A 22147-nucleotide genomic window follows, 5' to 3' on the forward strand; every position below is an offset into this window, starting at 1 on the left:
AGAAGTGATTCTGTGAGTGCCAAATCTTGAGAAGTCTAGTCAGTAATGGAAAACATCACTGCAAGAACAGCCAATTGCCATGTAGTGGTGATTTCAGAAGTGATTCTGTGAGTACCAAATCTTGGAAAGTCTAGTCAGTAATGGAAAACATCACTGCAAGAACAGCCAATTGCCATGTAGAACCCCATATCGTGACTCTGGGGACCTTATAATAATCGACAATTAGAGATGCCACATGATTGAGCCCCCAAAGGATACCACATTTTCATCAACTGAACTGTTGAATCCACACAGCACATACCCCAAGGGTTTCTTCCATCCTTTCCACAAACCAAATCAACTTCTGCTGATGAACAACTTTGTGGAGTTGTTAATCAAACTAGATCAGGATGCCATACAAGTATTGACTGGCTGGTGGCACTGCTGGTTAGGAGAGACAAAATGTCAACGCTTTTAGGTTCTCGCTTAAAAGCTTTTTCAAAAGCTCCAAAAGCGTGCAGTCCTGTGCCAGCTTCCCAAAATATGCCAGAACAAAGCAACATCTCTACCTTGAAACATCTTCACCAACAGCAACAACAGTTTGATCAATTATAAATCATCTGATAAAACCTCCTGTTTAAGAACGACCCGATCGACTGAATCAATTCTGCAACTGACCTGCATCAAACTAGACACCGAGTTGTCGATTTGTCTTGGGAATAAAACTCACATGAACATCATCGAGTGAACGGAACGATCGTATCCGCAAAGATCTGGTGATCAAACAACCGAGGCAACAAGGGATTTGGCGTAGAAGTGCTGACGAGTAATATAGCAAGTGATGGTAATCTGCCTAATGGTGTTAAAATTCTCTTGGGGGATGGCTGCTATGGTTGAGCATAATTTGATAAGGTCAACGAGAAACCAAGCAGGATGACCTATGATTGAAGATAATAGGACATGTTCCGTCTCTACAAGAGTGGAGTGTCTCAGTGTCCCAGTTCAAATCCAAAGGGTGGCAAGTCCAAAGCGTGGTCTGGTCACTGATTTTTCTACCAAGGTTGAGTTCTCATGAATTGCAGTTTAACCTCTTCAAGGTCCTGGTCCCTTGATATCTCAAGGCCAAAGGGGCATTTCAGGCTGATATTGAACTGGGTTTGCAGAGAACTGACACAGACCTAACCAACTGAAGGGCCAGTCAGTTCTCAGTAGGGTTCATCTTCCTATCAACTGTGACCCGTGTTTGCTCACACATTGACACTTGCACAAACCATCGGCCAACAATATACCATCCTGTCCATGTCAAATTTATCGACCCCTCACACCAAGAGAAAAATATGGTCTCCAATCTCGTGGTGACCGTTCATCAATCATGTGTACTATCGTACGAATCTCTGTGAGTGGAGTTCACTTGGGACCAATCATGTACCTTGACTATGGCTAAAGGTCCAAGGGAACAGAGTCATGAGTGATGAGGAAGGACTACTGTGAGGGAACAAGGGTAGCTTGGGAGTTCAGAAGTAGAGGCATACATAATGTATGTGCTCAGGGAGCTCTCTCAGTAACTCAGGAACAACATTTCCCAATCGGCTAAACAAGAGCAATGGAGAGAAAGACTGCTCATCAATCATGTGATGTGACTACTGTACAGGAATCTGCTCCGTCTGGCATTCACTTGGGAACAGCTCTGGTACCTGCAGTAGGCACTTCTTCTAGCTACTTGGAAAGAGAGGCAAGGGGGTGAGACAGGGGTTGCTTAGGTGGGGAAACACAGCCACATTAGATGCAGCACAGATTTAAATGGCTGGTCATGTAGGAAACTAATAGCAGGCCTTGAAGAAGGGTGTCTCATCCCTTTCAATTTATGTTCACTGTGACTTCTCATTGATCGATGTGTTGTTTTCATTGACCAACAATACACCATTCTGTCCCTGTCAAAAATATCGATCCCAATCACACCAAGAGAGAGAAATGGTCTCCAATCGCGTTGGGACTGTTCATCAATCATGTATACTACCGTGACTATCATACAGGAATCTGTAGTTAGAGGACTCACTTGGGAAGAGTCTTGGGAGAAATGCCTTGACATTGGTACTGTTACATCCTGAAGGAGGGAGGTATGAGAATCGAAAGAGGACATGTCTTAGCCGAGGGAAGGGTCTCAGTCCTGACAACTTCCACTTTCACACACTGAGGAAATGCACTTCTGTAGAATATTTAAATGCGTGTTGGTGGGTGTGTGTGTCGGAGGGGGTGGTAAGGACCTTTCAGGAGTTAGAATGGCATCGAATGCAAAAGAATAGCTTCGCAGATTTACACACGTGATATGAGTCGACCACTTGTCTCGATCATCTGTCTAAGTTCCTCGCAGGCGATCTCCACTTTCTCTCTTGAGCAAACTCTGGCGCCTGGCAAGAGCAAACACGAATCTTGAGTAAACAGTCAATGCAATAAAAATGGTCGCTGCTCGGGCTATTTTGGCTATGAACGGATTCTGTATGCTGATGACGTTACACGTGAATTTCCACATCGTCATCGCGTTGTGGGGGCTCTGCAAATCAGCTTTGCAGATTTCCATCCCATTACACACTTCATTGGGGTGGGTATTATTCCCTGCATCCTCATCAATATTCAAATGGTAGTGTCATCTCACTGCAACCCAGTTTCTTTTCAGAATCAGCACATATCAAGAAGCCTTAACAAAAATTCCTCATAACAACCCACGCCATATTGCAAGCATATCAATGGCTTCTATCTCACGCCACAATAGTCAACAAGATATATTTGCAAGTTTGAGAGAACTTGATATCACTAATTGCAATATATTGCACTCAAACGTTTCATTCATTCGTAAATTTGGCAATTATAAGATGTTCAACAACAACTCTTGGCCTTGAAAGAATGTGCATGTATGCACAAAGAATGGTTGTAGCCAGAGTAGCAGCAGGGAGAATATCTCCATACACCGACTCACATTTTAGGAAGGAATCAACTGCAGTATAAGGATTGTCTGAAGACCAGAATTGTTTTATCAACTGACATAGAAAACCAGCTGTTTCTACTGAAAAGGTTTTTTAGGTTTTTATACAGTCAAGCGATGGCTGCTAGTGCTAGCGCTACTCCCAGTATGACTGCTAGACACTGTTACGATGATACGCTAATCTCTTGGTGAACCACTCTTACGGGCTAATGGTTCCACGTACTCCAGTTCAAAGGTGTGGTAGCTGTTTGTGGCAGCGCTTAGGGACCTCTCTCAGTAACTCAGGAGCAACATTTCCCAATCAACACAACAAGAGCAAATAAGTCATTGACGTTACTAGCTCTAAGAGTCCCAGGTGGATACCTACCAATAGGAAGGGGTAGGAATCATCTAAATGTACCCTGGCAATAGGTTAAATTAGAAAAAGTGTCCCAGGCAATTGACAGGGTTGTCAATGATAGCTGGTTAGAACTTCACGTCACATTCTCATCGCAGCATTGGACCTCTGGATTATTGGAAGAACCTGCTCAAATCACACCATGGGAGGGAAATCGATGATCCATCGATGAATATAGGTGACGATTTCTTGTCGGTAGTAACATTAGAGCAAGTACACTGAACGGCCACATTGATGAGGACGGGTTGTCGTGACCACGTCAATCGGTGACGACGATGCAACCACCCCACTTATTAAGTGAGATTTCGTTATCCAATATCCGATATCATTTTATGGCATTCTGATATCCTAACAGATGGTACAAGTGCTTAAAGAAGATGTTAGCACCTGCCTTTACTGTTACAAGTGGTGAAGAGTTAGTCATCATTGGAAATAACACTCAATAACAGACAGATTTCGATTTGAAATGTGCTCCAAACACCTGTACGGTGTGATATTTTGTTACCTGTTTCATTGCTGTCGAGAACCAGTTGAGAACCATACCTCATCACCTCAGAATGGGTGTAGAATTGGAACCACTGCATCGATTTCAAATATTATTTCTGATCGATTTTTTATTGCAAGACCATCCCCCTTTTTCTCAACGAAAAAAACTTTCTTTTTGCGATAGAGTTCAGGTGAAAAGTTGTACCAAATGTGAAAGAGATGATATCTCCAGAACAGAGAGGGCTGGAAACAAAAGGCAAACACCATTCGAAAGTCACACCTTTGAATTGAAAATTAATCCTGTTTTTCTCAAAGGGTATCAATGTCAAGAAGGCCACTGCAGGTACTGCACCGTTTTCAACGATCGATGGTCTTATTTATAATTCGGACAACGGACCCGAGATGGATCATCGCAACTGCTGAGAAAATCTAATCAATGTTTTTTGCCAAGCTGAGGAAAAATTGGATTAGTTTTACCATATGGGATCATCCTGGACAATGTAGGATTGCATCCATCCATCGAGTTTATGACTGCACATGATGTGCATACAGCGCTATTCATAAGTTATCTCACTTGCCAGCGGCGACATCAGCGTAAATCTACTAGAAACACATCTGCAGTCACATTTGTCTCGGGCATTGTAATATCAGAAATTAATAAATACTTGATAACATCTTAGCAGCGCAGGCCTAGCTGATTAGCATGGCAACGCTGAAGGTTCGATGTGACATGCAAGCCATCCCAGCCAGCACTGAAAGTAGGCCTTGGACTGGCTAGACTGGCAAGTCAGTCCAGGGCTAACCGAGACCCGAATCCAGCCACAGCCGGCTGGCCAGAAGGTGAGGGGACTCCTCATCAGATGAGGCGCCAGATCTCCCTTCCCACACCAGAACTGGGGGGTCAAGTTTCTCCTAAGACTTCCACCAGGGTGCAATGGTGGTCATCTCCAGAGAAAAAAACCTTTAACATATTAGAAGTACCCCAAATGAAAAATACCCAAAATTTGTACTTGAGAGAAACAAACAATAGTGTGGTGTCAAAAATTAAACTAAGACAATCTGCCGGCATCTTAAACACGTAGGTTATACAAAATATGACGCATTTTTCTTTCTTGACTTGCTGTATGGCATGTATATGTATTTCTTATACGAACAAATTGGTGAATTCCGAATCCATTTTATTTTTACAGACATTCTTGCAAATGCAGGTCAAGATGCCTAGCCCCGACAGCCAGGGTCAAGCCAACCCCGAGATAGCTATTATTTCATCTCCTGTATGAACAAAAACAGACCACCTTAACGGTGTTGAAATTGACCAGGAATTAGAGTATGACACACCCAGCTAGCTTGAGCCAGGTTGGCCCTCTTTCTCCGAAAACCTTGATTCACCCGAAATATGTCTTCTGTTATGCCATTCATACTGAATATGCAGTCCGTTCTGAAGGGTGAACAAATGACCCTGCAAGTAGGCCTGGTGATATCTTTCTTTTGTACATTTGTCAGTACAGGGTCAGTAAGGGGTTAAACATTGTAAAATGTCAAAGGGTGGGTCAAGTTAGAAAAAGGAGTCCACAGAGGTGCCATAAGGGACTATGAGACTTCTGTTGACTTCTTGCCCCTCTTCTACCTATTAACCCCTTTCTGATCCCCTCACTCAGTGGCAGTGGCATGTGCTGTCACGTGCTGCTTATCATGCAACTAACAATTCACTTAGGCATGCTAACCTGAATAAAATAGAATATGCATCAATCCAGATAATAAACTATCTTACCAGTAATGAGTATAATTTCCAAACTCTGTGTTGTCTTCAGATTGAGAATCCAGCTATCACAGAGATATTCCTAAGCCTATAGCGATGACAGAACAAACTACACCATGTGTTTGCTTCATACATGGTGTCCTGTACCTGACTATTATAGACAGGCCACATGCATCTTCAACTAACTCCATCTATCCTTGTGATGCTAAACTAGCCAGGGAGGCTGGGGCTGCACTTTTCAATTGCAGGGACTAGCAGGTCAATTAAAGAGATGGACTTACACAACTGGTCCACTCTAGATAGAGACAACGTCACAGCCAGTCGGTCAACGAAAGAGACAGCCTCACATGACTGATTTATTCTAGAGACAATGTCACAACCAGACAGTCAACTCAAGATACAGCCTCACATGACTGATTTACTCAAGAGACAATGTCACAACCAGACAGTCAACTCAAGAGACAGCTATACAATTGGTGAACTCTAGAGACAATGTCACAACTAGCCAGTTAACTCAAGAGACAGCTTTACACAATTGGTCAACTCTAGAGACAATGTCACAACTAGCCAGTTAACTCAAGAGACAGCTTTACACAATTGGTCAACTCTAGAGACAATGTCACAACTAGCCAGTCAACTCAAGAGACAGCTTTACACAATTGGTCAACTCTAGAGACAATGTCACAACTAGCCAGTTAACTCAAGAGACAGCCATACACAATTGGTCAACTCTAGAGACAATGTCACAACCAGACAATCAACTCAAGATACAGCCTTACTGGTCAACTCTAGAGACAATCTCACAACTAGCCAGTCAACTCAAGAGACAGCCTTACACAATTGGTCAACTCTAGAGACAACATCACAACTAGCCAGTCAACTCAAGAGACAGTCTTATTTATACACTGCTGGTCAACTCTAGAGACAATGTCACAACTAGCCAGTTAACTCAAGAGACAGCCTTACACTGCTGGTCAACTCTAGGGATGAAGTCACAACTACATGTAGGCAACAAGTGTTATGCAACTGGTCAACTCTAGAGACAATGTCACAACTAGCCAGTCAACTCAAGAGACATCTTTACACAATTTGTCAACTCTAGAGACAATGTCACAACCAGACAGTCAACTCAAGATACAGCCTCACATGACTGACTTACTCAAGAGACAACGTCACAACCAGCCAGTCAACTCAAGAGACAGCCTCACTGGTCAACTCCGAATATGAACAGTGAATCCCTTTAAAGGTGAAAGTGACAGCATCAGACGTTATCTTATTGTTGCTGTGAAAGGATTTCATGTCAAAATAAGAAGACGAGGCAGTCTTGACCTAATCTTAATCTGTTTATTGAAAAACAATATCAACAATTAGAAACATTGCATAGAACAAGAGAACTATAAGATTACAATGGCAATTGTCCCCAACATAAAATTTATGTCCGCCCAAAATAGATTTTAGACCAAATTCGGAAGATTTTTGTCAAACTTATGCTCGGTATATTTGCCAGTATAGGTGTCCATCTCAAAATTCATGTATTATGCTGACAAAATACTTCCCGGTAAATAGCCAACTGATTTGATAACCAGCTGGCAGGAAAGATAACCAGCTTGAAGAGGCTTTCTCATAATTTGCAGAAGGGTTTGGCTTCTAGTATTCTGCACATTACATAATTTTTGACATGGTCCTTAAGTTGACATTGACACAGTTCAAACATCATACATGTAATTTGTGACTCGCTCTACCAAAACTAGGCGCTTGTCGCATCTGAACTCGACAGGTTGATACGGACTTGTTGTTCATTTCCCTACTGTAGACCTTTTGTGAAATCTATTACAAACTGATTTGGTCACATTTCACAAAAGGTCTACAATAGGGAAATGAACAACAAGTCCGTATCAACCTGTCAAGTTCAGATGCGACAAGCGCCTAGTTTTGGTAGAGCGAGTCACATTTTATAAACAGACCACAAATTGTGCAAAATTCTAAACAAAATTCGAAATTGAATTTGAAAATTTTCAATCGCGTGAACATTTACTGAATATAAATTTCAACATTGCCGTCGTGTAGGCAGGTAAACAAACAATTATACACCAAGTCTCAGCCAAGCTCCAAGCACGAAAACTGCACCACAGCACTGTGTGTTCAGCTCTATTGTCCTGACTCACGATACGAATGTCGTACCCTTTTAAAAAGATTTGCCAAAACACATATACAGTGCAACTAATATTATCAAAACTTCCCTTAATTTCACATGCTTCCCTTAATCTCACATGATTTGTTTTATAACGTTGGAAATACTTTTTAACCCCTTGAACCCTACAAACCCTACACTCGAGTGTGGTCTGTAACCTTAGAAATCCAAATTGTGTGGTGTTTTTTTATACAGAGTGGAACCTCCCTTAGCGGACACCTCTGTATTGAGGACACCTTCTCTATTGTGGTCACTGCATTTGGTACCAGATTGAAATGGACTTCTCTAATCAGGACACCTCTCAATTAGGGACAGTATTTGCAAGTCCTAAGAGTGTCCTTAATAGAGAGGTTCTGCTGAACATTGCATTTAATTTCGGACTTCGGCTGCTTTTGAAGTCCAAAAAGTCGCATCGATTATCATTTTACATCCACTAATGAAACTCCTACAGGCTTGATGCCCATCTTCGTCCAGCAAACCTTCTTGGTGATTTTCAGTATGACGATTATGAGTACGAGTATGACGATGACGCCCAGGAATGCACCAATCACGATGGCGGAGATGATGGCTGCTGATAGCTTTGGGAAGACTGAAAAAGACGAGAGATCGATCGATAAAAAGGCAGGATATAAAGTGACTATGGCCACTGATTGTTTGGTGAGACAACCAGAGGACATCCAGAGCAATGTTAAATCCAAATTTTTTTTTCACTTTGTTTTTTTTCTGCTCAAAATGAAGCAGCGTCATCAGTCCCAAAACTTTTTGGACTTTGAAAAAAAATTGTGAAATTTTTTTTTTGAACTGCAAAAAAGATGAAAAAATTTCTAAATCCAAATCTTTTTTTAAAGTTGTTTTTTTCTGCTCAAAATGACGCAACATCATCAGTCTCAAAACTTTTTGGACTTTGAAAATTTTTGTAAACATTTTTTTTGAACTGACAGAAAGATGAAAAAATTTCTGAGTCCAAATATTTTTTTCACTTGTTTTTTTTCTGCTCAAAATGAAGAAACATCATCAGCCCCAAAAATTTTGGCTTTGAAAATTTGTCAGAATTTTGAACTTATGAATAAGTTCAACAAATTCGGCGGGAAAACCTAATTATGCATTTTGACCCCGGATTTTCAACTTCACTAACGCGACTACCCCGGTAACGTGACCATTCAACCTCGGTCCCATGAGTGGTCTCGTTCCCGGGGTTCCACTGTACAACATTTTAGTTCTCAAGGGACGAGAAGGTTTTGAAAACTACCACCATGTTACAACACGGGAAAGCTCACAACAAAGTTTAGACGGAAAATCTACCACCTAGGTTAGACAACGTTTATTGGCGAAGAAGGGAAAACTTATGATGAATACCATAAATGAGAAAATAACTTGACATGCGATTCGGAGCACAGCTTTGCAGCGTGGTGGCACTCTCTTGAAAGGAATACCGCACAAAGGATAGACATTAGCGCCATCTATCAAATGAACCATGCACTAATAGTATAGTTATGTCATTTGTGTTCTAAGCACTTGATATACACTACCAATGCACAGTTCTCATGATAGATGGTGACACCATCTATCTGCTCCTTCAACAACAAACTTGACTTGGGACTACCTTAAAAGCATGTCAAGTTCTTTTGCCTTGGAAGGAGTGAAAAATAGAAAGATGTGCACATGTTTACAGTGAGAAACGTCAACAACAAACTTGACTTGGGACTAGCTTAGCATGTCAAGTTCTCTTGCCTTGGAAGGAGTGAAAAATAGAAAGATGTGCACATGTTTACAGTGAGAAAGTTTGTTAGGTTGTCTTTAAAAGCATACTTAAAACTTCAGAGTGAGGTGAATTAACCCTTTTACAGTGAATAACATATCATAGCATAACCTGCAGGGGTGCACTTACGGTAGAGTTACTTGACGAAAACGTCCTTTTTCAACTTTCAACGAGGGGTCGTGGGAATTACTGCAGGTTGTGAGGTAAATTTTGGAGAATCACTGTTTGTTTGTCTTTGTGGCCTTGGGCAGGGAACTTAACCCTACAGCTACAAAACCAATCTGGTTCCCTTTTCAAATGCTTCTTTGAGCTATCTTTTCAAATTGTGTTATATCCTTATAACTATGTCTCTATTGACTCTACAAGGCAGCCGCTGAGCAGATTATGCGACAGTAAAGGGTTAAGAAAAGTGCTAAAAAGCTTCACCAAAAATCATCTAAAAAAACTCACTCTTTTTCTTTTTTTACGTATTCGACGCACGACAATGACGATTAAAATTATGATTACTATGACGACCATAACGGGTACTAGCACTGCGGCTACAGTGCTACCTATGGCCATTATGGGTTGAGGTGGACCGGGGGTGACTGCAAAGAAAGATAAGTCGTAAACAATTAGATAAAGAACTTTGGTGAAGATGGTTTCATGGAAATTTTCTGTAATTTCAAAGAATTTAGAAGCATATTACATGAATAGGTTCTTTATCTATAAGAAGATACCAATAAGAACATAATTGAGATCAACTTTTTTCTGTACGATCTTCTGTAATCAAGAAAAGGTAATATAATTTACAAGCGAGTCGATTAGCGACAAATTCCAGCATGTCATCATATCTTAGTGCATCACTTTGTTGCCAGGTGACAGCATCAGTATGCCACGTTATTGCGTCTCAACAGGGGGCTAAAGTTCGAGAAACTTCTCAAAGGCTGCAGCACCAATGTTCAATCAATAGACAGTGGCTGATATTTATAAAAGACTAGTAAATGCTTTTACTTTAAACTTCATGTACATTTACACTAGCCATCTCTGTAGAAAACTGTAGTAAAAGCATTTACTAGTCTTTATAAATATTACCCAGTGTCTAGTTGAGTCAAAGGAATTGATATCCAACTGGCCAAATTAAGATTTTTACAGAAATGGCTCCCTACAACAAAGGCAAGATCATCATTTGTGAATCAATCAATTATGGATCACAAATCAAATCTGCTGACTCATCACATTCTATCGACATCGTCATCATGTCGTAACATCACTACGATAATTAGTAACTGACCTTTCTCAGGATAACGAACATCACTGAATTAATCAACGTCTATGCCTTCTCTTAATAATGAATTGATTTGAAGTTAGTCTCAGGATAGAGCCAGATTTTGCCATCGATACAATCGAGTGATCAGAAGACAAAATTGCTAATTGCTAATTGGACGATGAAGTTACTTGATGAAGACACCTGATTCAATCTTAGCACCAATCGATGCATAATCACTCATAAACCGATTGAGTTTAGCACAGCCTCTGAAGAAGGGTAGGATGGTAGCTGCCCAAAGTTCTTATACCTCTCATCCATGGGTTTGTGTGCAGGGCAGAGACAGGAACATTTACCTCGGATTTCTGCAGGATGGAGACCCTCCTGAGCAAAATTGAAGCAAATACACCCAAACCAAAAACAGACTTGACTCGCATACCTCATGCAAGGTCCTCCAGGATAGCATTATCCGAGCACTTAATTTAATTGGACAAGGTGTGGCGTGAATTGATAATCAAGATTGCATCACCCAGCAAAATGGATACCAGGAAAACTGTGATCACCGAGAGATGTTCCTTCCCATGATGCACGGGTGGCTGACCAATCATAAAGGTTTATGAAGCGTAAGAAATCTGCTGGGTTAATCTCATCCGTGGTTTTGGATGATTATTCTATCCCATTGTTTATGGCTGCATCAGCAGACGCCGGAACCAATGCTAAAGGACATTTAACCCAATCGGTAAATTCCATATGAACAGGGGTGTACTTTATATCGTAGGTTTCAGTGATTCAACTCGCTGTTCGCGGGTCGCTTATGCGAGAGAGGTTGCACAAGGTCCTCCAAGGCATCCTTAGAAGGAAAGTCTCCGAGCCATATCAAAGCATTCTGGCCGACCTTCATGCCAGTGACCTTGAATCCTTAGAAGGAAAGTCTCCAAGCCATATCAAAGCATTCTGGCCGACCTTCATGCCAGTGACCTTGAATCCTTCGAAGGAAAGTCTCCAAGCCATATCAAAGCATTCTGGCCGACCTTCATGCCAGTGACCTTGAATCCTTAGAAGGAAAGTCTCCAAGCCATATCAAAGCATTCTTGCCGACCTTCATGCCAGTGACCCTGAACTCTATTGGCCATGAGCACCAATTCCTATTACCGCAAACCATAGACCGCCGCAAAAATCTATTGAAACGCTAAGATTAGGATGCAGGCCACGCAGCAGCATCAACGAAATCACACAACATAATTGCTCCCAGGGGTCCTCCTTAATACGAAATCAACAAACCGTAATGGACTTCCCGGATAGCTGGTTACGTAAACCTTGGATAGGAGACATTACGTTATGAGTCATACTCCGTGTTCGTGATGAAGCAAGTCTGTAAAATTAATCACGATTTGCTGAGGTAGTTTGAGCCATCTTTGTTTGAGATGTCTCCCTTGATGTTCATTTCTGGCGGCAATCCTGATTCATGATAATTATTAGGTGTCGGTTGAAAGAGTGATGGACAATTGGTTCAACAGGCCAATTCGTCTCTGGTTGGCACTGTGAAGTTAGAATGGATTGTGGAATGGCCTGAGGCCATACCGACAGCTAGACTGGGATGATTCCCAATTGTCTCAAGAGGACCTCTCAGACTTCAGCTTAGGTAGACAATTGGACACAGATTAATGAAAATGTTTGGGAAGAATTCGTAGACAGGTAGAATTTGGAATCGGACAAGTTTCCAAAAACAGAGCTGCAAGGTTGTTTCACCATGATGAGTCATTGCACAGCACGCAAAGTTCCTGATCACCTGAGGAGATCGCATAAAATGGACAATGGCCGTGTCCGCAGACACAGACTGACAATTAAGGGATTGATTAGCTTCATCTGTTTCACAAGACGATCCGAGTGACCTGTATTCAATCAAGGGAATGAATCACCTTGACCATAAACTGAAACGGCCTTCGCTTTTCTGTCTTTTATGCGGACATTCACATGGCCGCCCAAGGTTCAGACAGAGGCACCATCAAACGGCTAATTACAAGTATCAAAGGCAAGGGACCAAAAGGCAAAGGTTCACAACCTTGCCATGGATATAAATCACCAGGATGAATCATTCCACAAAGACCACTGACCACATCGGACAATAGCGCACAAAGGGATGGCGAGTTGAACAAGTAACTAATTGCCTTTCTGACAATACGGACATTTCCAAAATCTATCGATCCCATCCAGTCATCTCCAGCCTTGATGCGTTAAAGACAAATAAAAATCCTGACCATGAATTCTAATGAAGCTCATCATACAATTACATCCGTTCACATTGATATCCTATTTTCTCTCTGTGTGCCCGTAACGAATCATTCCCAGTGGTCCCCATTGCAATTATGGCACTCTTTGACTAGAAAATAAGAAGGAAATGAATAAGGGGTCGGAGATATTCGAGTTACATGCCTAAAAAGCTGCGTCGAACATAATGCTTTTACCCTTTTCGGCCCAAAACCAGGATCGTTCAGATTCATTCCGAGAGGGGAATTTTGTGTAGAAAGGTTCTCTTCTTTATCAGTGTATCAGATACTTCAAATGACTTCCAGCATGTTCTAGGAATCACATCTACTTGGAACTACATCAGAGATCGAGGAGACAAACTGACGCAACAGTTTCCAGCGTGTTTTACATCCTTCACCCCAACATCCTTCAAACGACCTTCCAAGAATACACAGAAAAACTGATATGACTAATTATCTACACCCTCAGACTTCCCAGGAATACACCTAGCATAAATTCTCCACCCTTTCAGCCTCAAGGTAATAATCGTGAACTTGGATCCCTTGAACACCTGTGATTATCCAGATTTAGCCTGACATTTTGACCTCTAATTGTTTGCCAGGTACCCCTATTGTTGTATGCCCAATCTACAGGGGTAGCCTGGAGACTTCAAACCTCCCACCGTCTGATTTCCGTGACAGTCACAACAGATGTGTGTCAAAGTCTCTTGTTGCATTGCAGCTTCACTGTCTCTGGCAGAATCCATCTGTAAATGTCTCATACATACATACATACATACAAATAGCATTTATATAGCGCAAAATCCAATTAGAAAAATTGCTCAGCTGCACTTAACAAAAACACTGTTCAAATAGTTTGGTTTTTAATCTTCTTTTGAACTCGCTGACGGTGGAGCTGTTGCGGGTGTTAGTGTCCAGCGAGTTCCATAATTTGCTGGCATAAACTGTAAAGCTTCTGCAACCAAATGTCTCAAGGCGATACCTGGGAGTCACCAACAGTCTCATAAACTAATCAAACCACAAGCAAAATATCTCCTTAGCGTGGGCTGTAGTTACCCAAGTCAACTGGTCAAACAGCTTGGAGCAAAAGCAGTCGATGGACCAAGAAGATCTAGGTCACAACCAGAACACCAGGTGTCAGCAAAGGGCTTGTGGAGATCATGCCAAATCCACAAGTGTCTGACTAATTCAAGTTTGAGCCACACCCTTGCTGGCAGGAAGAGGCAGGGTCCTGGATATGCTTTTCCACTGTGAAGACTGTCGGGAAATAATCTATGAAGGATCTAAGAAAGTTTATAAGGAGCACACATGGAACTTGCCAAATCACCAATGCATGTGCCATGGAAATTTGAACAAAATTGTACACTTTTGAACAAAAAAGTTGTTCAGAATGATAATGAAAGACGCAATACATTGTTAATTAAAAATCGTTTATTCTTCAAATAATTCCAGAACATCTATCATACATGTACATGAACATCCAATGTGCCAGAGCACAGAGCAGAATTACAAACCATAGTGTTTATCATCTTTGACCCGTCACAGGCAATACCAGAAAATGTCATAAAATGCACAATTTGATTCCCTTTTAGGACCCTTCTATCAAATTGCAGTAAAAGCGTCTTACCCAAGGTTATAATTATGCTCTGTTTACATCTATGAAACCTTGGCAACTTAGTTGCATTCCCTAGAAGCTATTTATACACTTATTTTAAAATCATTAAAATGCAAAAAGGGTATGCAAGTTCAAGATTATACAAACACAATGACCTTGCCTTAGAAGTCATACAATGACCTTGCTTTAGAGGTCATACAATGACCTTGGTTGTCTGACCAACAGATAGCATACAATGACCTTAGGTACATAAAAGCTGCCTGCTAACGACCTTGTTTTCAAGGTCAGTCACACTTGCAACGACCTTGAAAATAAAACAGCCTTGACCTTACAACTAGCTACACTAAAGCCACCATTGTAGAGTACAACATTAACTCACGATAACCAGATTCACAGACAACAAAGCTAAGCATGTTTTGGTTTATTTATAAAATGCATTGCCATGGCAACAGTCACCATCGCAGCATTAGACAAGAGTGCTGCTGAATATACATGAAAGCGTACAAAATCATCATAAACAAAATATACAAGTATGTACATTTCATCAATATTTACGTCTCGAAAAGTGAAAATGGTAAAACTGGCAGCAATAAACAACCTTCAACTTTAAAACCCATGGGAAAGACAAGTTAGTATTTTACTTTGGGATATACCCCGGCCGCTGCTTTGTGATTTCAGGTAGCAAGGCCGATTACGTGTTTCTCTTGGAACCTTAGGCAATGCACTTCATTCCATCTGCCAATCTAATTAAAGATTGACCCAACTCAACCTGCCCGAATGAAGGGTAATTAAAGGGAACTGAAACCGCCAAGCCAGTTCGTATGACCTCGTTTTCATTTCCCGCGTATCGGGTGATCAGAACGAGGCATGAATGAAACATGGCGCCTAGCTGTCAATCATTGAGTGACATCACTACTATGGAATTTACTACGAAAACTCTTGAATGAAAGATCGCATGACTCACGTGATTCTCACATGATTCTCAATAATAACAAATTGAACTGCGCATGCTCGGGCATTGGGGGCGGAGCTACAAATCTAAACTCGAATAGCACGTTGGAAGTTTGACTTTCTCGGGCGGTGAAAGTCGAAAAGTTTAATAAATCGCTCGGCGGTTCCAGTTCCCTTTAACTTCATGTCTAATTTACAGACAGAAGCAGCAGATACTGATTTCAAAACTCGATCAAGTGCTGGCTCATCCAGTATTCCCACAACTAGTTAGCCTTGGCAAAACCATTTTGGCTAAAACTTGAAATCATACAGCAATAGCATTCCGCGAAGTTACCATTTATAGCTCACAAGGTCATTTGCATAAGATATTGATGACGTTTTAGTCACGTGACAGTCGGACATCGACACTTATTTCTACGCATTTGAGCTTATTTCAAAGTCAATTACTTTTGACCCTGCATTGTTTTTAGCATGAATGATACCATAGAGTCAGAGAGAGAAATATTCAGAACAATTATGTAGTATTTCCAACACTCGGACATGTGCCAGATTGAATCTAACTGCCCTAGTTAGAAAGCCTGAATCCATTACGAAACCGCATGTTTGTCCGACATTGCCTGTAATTCAGCGATGGAGAAATAGAGGGCAGCAGCTGCAGTGACGTCATCTTCGCGGAATGCTATTAGAACTTTTTCAAACCAAAGTGATTGCCAATTTCAATGGTGGGAGTCAGATGTTTGTTTTTCAGAGAACAGATCCCAACCTTTGAAATCGGTATTCATTTCAATTTGAAGGAGGTCTTATTGCTTTAGGATTTCAAGTTCTAACCGAAATGGCTATGCCTATGGTCAACTCTGGAGTAAGTGTTCTGAAACTACTTTTTTCTGATGCCAGCACAACACGTTTAATTCCCACGGGTGCAATTAACATTGAAACAATGTTATTTAAAACTAACAAACATTGTCAACAAGCTGTGATAACATCGGAAACGATGATTCCATCCACAGATTTAAAAGACTCGCCTCGACAGAGACAATTTCACGACATTAGTATTTCAGACATTTGTACCGGTATTTCAGACATCTGTACCAGTATTTCAGACATCTGTACCGGTATTTCATAACAATAACACAAAATCCATGAAGATTCAAGATGTCAATGCTGACATCAGCATATTTCATATTCCACTAAAATGGCAAAACTTATGGAGAACCAGTTCGAATTTCAGTATTTTACAAACAAATTTAAATTTCAGTAAAACAATGGTTTCAAATGTATTCCTCTCTAAGAAACGCATTCGGTTAAAACTATATTAGCGCGATCTTTTTAAATATAACTGTTTTAACGCTCCGAATGGAGTTTGAATTCAGCATAAAGGGACTAAAATCTTCTTGACCAGGCAAAAAAATTGGCAAGATATAAGTAAGTAGAAACTGGCACATCTAGTAGTTATGGGTGATGAGCGTTAAATATTAGCGAGGCCATGCGCAGATTAACTTTTTCTAATAGAGCAAAGCTGGATTACGAACTTCATTATCTCATCTGTTTAAATGAAATTTTCAAACGTGAACATGAAATATGCAACATAATTCGATTCCATAGTTTTAACGAGAGTTTAACTTTTCACTTTGAAGGCATTTAATTCATGCCTTAATACAAAAGTCAGGTACGATTTCAAGAAAGATTTCAAGGCGCCACTGTGCCCAAAGCTTGCATCAGACTAAGTCTGGCTAGGTTTGATTTGGGCAAGCTCCTCTTATCTACCTCGGATTCACAAGTCACTTCTTGATGTATCGTCAAATAATAAGACAGGGGCTTAAAGCGTATCATACTAGAGCTACAAATATTATATTTTCGACAAAACAAATTGAACACCAACCATGTCTTTAAGACAAACAAGCTTTACAAAAACATCCTCAAGCTAAAGATTTCTTCTCACTTGGCATAAACATGATAAATTGGCCGATTCCTTTGAACATATTTTACAAATTTCATGAATAATGATTCCCAATTTCATGCAAATAATGTTCATTCCAGAGATTCCCACCAGGGGCAGAGAAGAGTGATATCGGCAGCTATTTTGGTTCTAAACACGTACTAGCACATCAATAGCCCCCTTCCCGCAGGGAACGACTTCAGTGGCTGATGGATGCTTGCATGTGCAAAACATTATCGTCAATAAATGGCCACCAATACCTTCGTCTCCACACCCCGCTGAAAATCCCAAACACATGACCAAATATAAGACACCCTTCCAATCATTTCTAGATTCTAAATTTGCATAATCACTGGATCCAAATCGACCCTGAAAATTTCAACTAAATATCCGTGCAATTGTCAACAAGCCTTGTCGAAGACCAAGTTGGCCTTGCACAGGGAAAACTCACACAAAATTTCAAACCAAAAATTCGAAACTCCTTTCATGTACTGATAATTTAAAATGATAAACATGGGGAGAACCATCCTCCCATAGTAGGCCTTTAGGTCGTCACGAGGACCTCCTTATACAAGAACATCTTAATCTGGGAACTAATCTACACGATGGGTAAAGGTATTGGTTTTAAATACCTTTGCACCACAATAGAAACAAGGCTCTCCCATTACAGTGTCGGAGGGGTACAATCGGATAAAAATAACTAATGCGGGCCTTACACCCCTCAAAATGAACTTACTTCTGTCTGTTTCCTTTGTATCATCATTTCCTCTCCAGGTAAGCACGTATTTTTCTACGGCAACAACCGATACCTTAACCCACCGTGTACACCCCAGGTTTAAAAAGAGGTATGCTGGAGCACTGGTTTCCTTGACGGTGTAAAAAACAAGACTCTTCTGCTAATAATAATACGTATATTAATATTTCACTGGGAGAAATGGAAGCGACACAGTTTAGTTATAGATTTTTTGTTTTAGCAGTGCAAATTCAGGGGAAAAAATTTCACCAAGTTTCTGACTAAAAATATACAAGTAAATGACGGATTTCAGGAAGAAAAAATATCTACACAAAAAACACTGGGTCGCGCTCTTATCAAATCACATTGCCTATGACCCTATATGTATATCTCCAACTCCCTGTGTCTTGCAGAATCGCAAAGAAAGACAAAATAACACAAATGGCTTGAATATGAATTATGAGAGCATACACATAATCCTATCGGAAGTAATCCCCGAATATTGGCAAAAAGAGTAAAATCATGGAAAAATCTTCCTTGGTCGAGACAACTGACACAAATCAAGTCGAACAGGGCATCGATACAAAGTCCCTGATCGATTTAAATCTTATCTGAAGTTGACGGGAACAGTATCATACGTTATTCCAGTGAACTTCAGATGAAATGAACTAGGCGAACCAGAGAGGCCAAATGACAACATTGTATAATCCAAATGTTATGTCCACAACAGCGTGTCACTTTGTCCTTCTCCCAGCAAGGGCTCTTGTCACAATGCAACACTTGCTTTAACACCAATAGAACAGGAGTCCCAAACTTGGTGTTTCAACAAGTGTGGACAAAATACCCCAAAATGTTATCATCGCAAGACAGCGCAAACCTTCTTCAATTCGGAACAGTATATATACTGGAATATGCATCCTATCTCCTCTGAAACGGTCAAAATCTGGTTAACCTCAAAATCCTGCTGGAGACAAAATCCTCTCTTATCTTACAATGTAAACTTGAATATCAGTTCAACACACCATTTCACTGATGAATTTAAGATATCTTGCAACTGTGTACTAATCAAGGTGCCCCACATGTAGAACTGTAATATTGACTAATTGACTGACTGATTGATCAGATAAACAACAAGCTCTGCTGCTATCCAATCGAAGCCATCATTGCCACAAAAACAATTTGATGGCAGCACTGCACTCATTCAATGCAGACCTCATCCCTACAATGGGTAATGCTAGCTATTTTACAATGAAACGTTTGCTCGGCCAAGTTGGGATCCAGGCTGCTCGGTCTATACCGGGTGTGGGCCAGGGTCGGGTACGGCACACTGCCCAAACCCTACTCAAGCGAAAGGGTTGATGAGAGAATGCCATCATACATGTCATATTCCACACAGCATTCATGATATCATGACTTAGTTCAGAGTCGTCAGTTGCCTAATATGCAGCTATTGATGTAGGTTGTTGGCAGTTATAGTTATTGCATGCGAGATCTATGTTATCAAGAATTACTAAAGACTAGTCTTGATTTATTCTTGGTGTTATTGATATGATGGGATTGTATGTCGTACAAATGTAGATTCTAGCTGTTATTCTATATGTAACATGTACAAAGCTCTTCTGACACTTCAAAGGTGTTCCACCTCAGTTTGAAAAACCATTTTTTTCTCTCAAAATGCAACATGATAGACAGAATAGTGCTAAACTGTATATCCTTTTGAGACTAGAGTCACATATATTGATAAGTCTCTGTATCCAAATGTATTTTTTCGATCAGGTCATCACAACCGTTCTCAGTTTCATTTCATTATAAAAGTTCATGCAACATATATCCGTCAACTGCATGAGACCTTTGTCAAATATCCAGAATTTGTTCAAAGTTCTGCCTGTCCTGGACAGGCAGGGCCAAGAACCTTGAATAAATACTGCAGAATACTTGATCCTAATGTGAAAATATCCCATGCAAAAAACTTAGTCCGAAATTAACAGATGTAATTCCATGAGACCGACAGGATGAAGTATCCAGAATGAGTCAATAGATTGGCAGAAGACTATATCCCGCGCGTCAGGTAGAAGAGTATGCTGATTTTGAGGGCTTGGGAGTGATGGCATCTTTCGTTGGAATCGGGGCTACACGTCCTGCGGTGGCGGTGGCTTCTTATTCATGGGATCTTCCTCTTCACTCTGCGATGCTGACCGTCGACTTTTAAAGAAACAGGCGACACCTAGCAGGATTAAGAGTAAACCGACTCCAGCCCCTGCAGCTATGCCGATGATTTCCGCTTGTGTTAGCGGTCCTGCTTGTACACTTTTACCAGTGGCGGCATCTATAAGTGAAAGAATGGTGTAAGCGATTAGGGGATGGTCTAAGATTTAGCAGCTAAGCAAAGATTATTGGGATTATTGACAATGTCTGAACAGAACTGATGGTATACATATTTGCAAAACTTCAACATCAATTTTTTTCAGTTGAACAACCAAATATGCTATCATACATCAAGCATTCCTTACATTTTAAATCTTAACAGAAATGGTACCAAAATATTGTTATGCAATTTTGTTGCCATCAGTTCTGGAAAATCGACTAAATATACAGTTATTTAAAGGCCAAGCAGCTACAGTTTTATGATTAAAAGCACCAAGCTATGATTTGCAAAGCACAAGTTTTTTACGCAATAGCTAAATTTCATGAAGTTTTTAAGCATTTTGACGCTGGAAATTAAACCTGCTGCAAGTTTATTGGGAATCAGGAGAGGTTGCGGAAAGGAATGTATAAAACTAGTTTTTCCAATAAATTCTGAAATCTTATTTTTCACCTCATAACATGTTCATCACAACAACAAATCACAACACTAAACTGTCACTCAGAAAAAAATGTTAAAAGCTGAATAATTGAAAAGTTATAATAGATTATTTTCTCGCTCTGTATTCTACTCATCGACACTCAACAACACACAACACACTTCAATTCTAACCAGTTACACAATCAGACTTCCAAAATCGCTTCGTGGGTAAAATGTTCAAAGACAATATCATCATAGTCACATCCTTTATTCCCAATCATAAGAACCCAAACATCAAAATCACATGGGCCTACCACAATCAACACTTTCAAAATCTCCTTGAACCAAACTTCGAAATTCCCTCCCACATCAAACAGCTCATCATCATCATCATATATATATCAACCTCTGCAACTCATTCTACCCGAAATAGCAAATGAATTGATGAGTCCCACCCGCTCACTGCTTCGAATCGATCTCAACTGTCACACCTGTCAAAGTGATTAACCCTAACAACCTTGATGAGGGGAGGCAACATCATTAAGTGACTCACCGCGTACAAATAGTTCCAGCCCAGAAAACCAATCTTTGGGGATTCACCTGTTCAAACAAGACTCAAGATAATTTGTTTCATTTTCTTTTATCTCATTAGGATGCGACAGTCAATCACAGGATCTCGATCACCAATCGTTATTTCATCATCAATGCAATAACAAGTCATCAGTCTTCTTACTGGGTTTGATGAAGGATCTGCTGCCATCCATGCTAGTCTTGATGGCAAATGCTCATATCCTCCATCCATCCATAACAATGTGGGCAGAGGCACTCAAAATCCTAGTCTCTAGCAACATCCTAGTCTCTAGCGATGCTTGCTGCAGTGCTGTATCTTCCTGCTTGGGACAGGATTCATATCGGTGTGATTGCCACATCCTAGTCTCTAGCGATTCTTGCTTCAGTGCGAGACCTTGCTTGGGATTGAGAGTCGTGAGGGTGTGGCTGTTACATCCATGTCTCTAACAATGCCTACTGCAGTCTCAGATCTTGCTGCTTGGGATTGGGATTCATG

At 40.7% G+C, this 22147-nt stretch overlaps 1 protein-coding gene across 22 annotated transcripts in view; it reads right to left on the reverse strand.

Annotated features, from left to right (window-relative positions):
- Nucleotides 1–6982: 6982 nt before the first annotated feature.
- Nucleotides 6983–22147, reverse strand: part of LOC135502141 (butyrophilin subfamily 1 member A1-like) — a 58370-nt gene continuing 43205 nt past the window's right edge. For 10 of the 22 annotated variants that reach the window (XM_064794746.1, XM_064794743.1, XM_064794742.1 and 7 more), the window contains one exon: nucleotides 15650–20625. In XM_064794746.1, the coding sequence (XP_064650816.1) occupies nucleotides 20429–20625 (197 nt within the window). In that variant the 3' untranslated portion in view covers nucleotides 15650–20428. Of the gene's footprint in view, nucleotides 8382–10001; nucleotides 10139–15649; nucleotides 20626–22147 lie in introns of those variants that run through there. The other 12 variants (XM_064794750.1, XM_064794747.1, XM_064794741.1 and 9 more) reach the window with 8 other exon arrangements.

This window comes from Lineus longissimus, chromosome 18 (assembly GCF_910592395.1).
Source record: "Lineus longissimus chromosome 18, tnLinLong1.2, whole genome shotgun sequence".
Lineage (NCBI taxonomy): Eukaryota > Metazoa > Nemertea > Pilidiophora > Heteronemertea > Lineidae > Lineus > Lineus longissimus.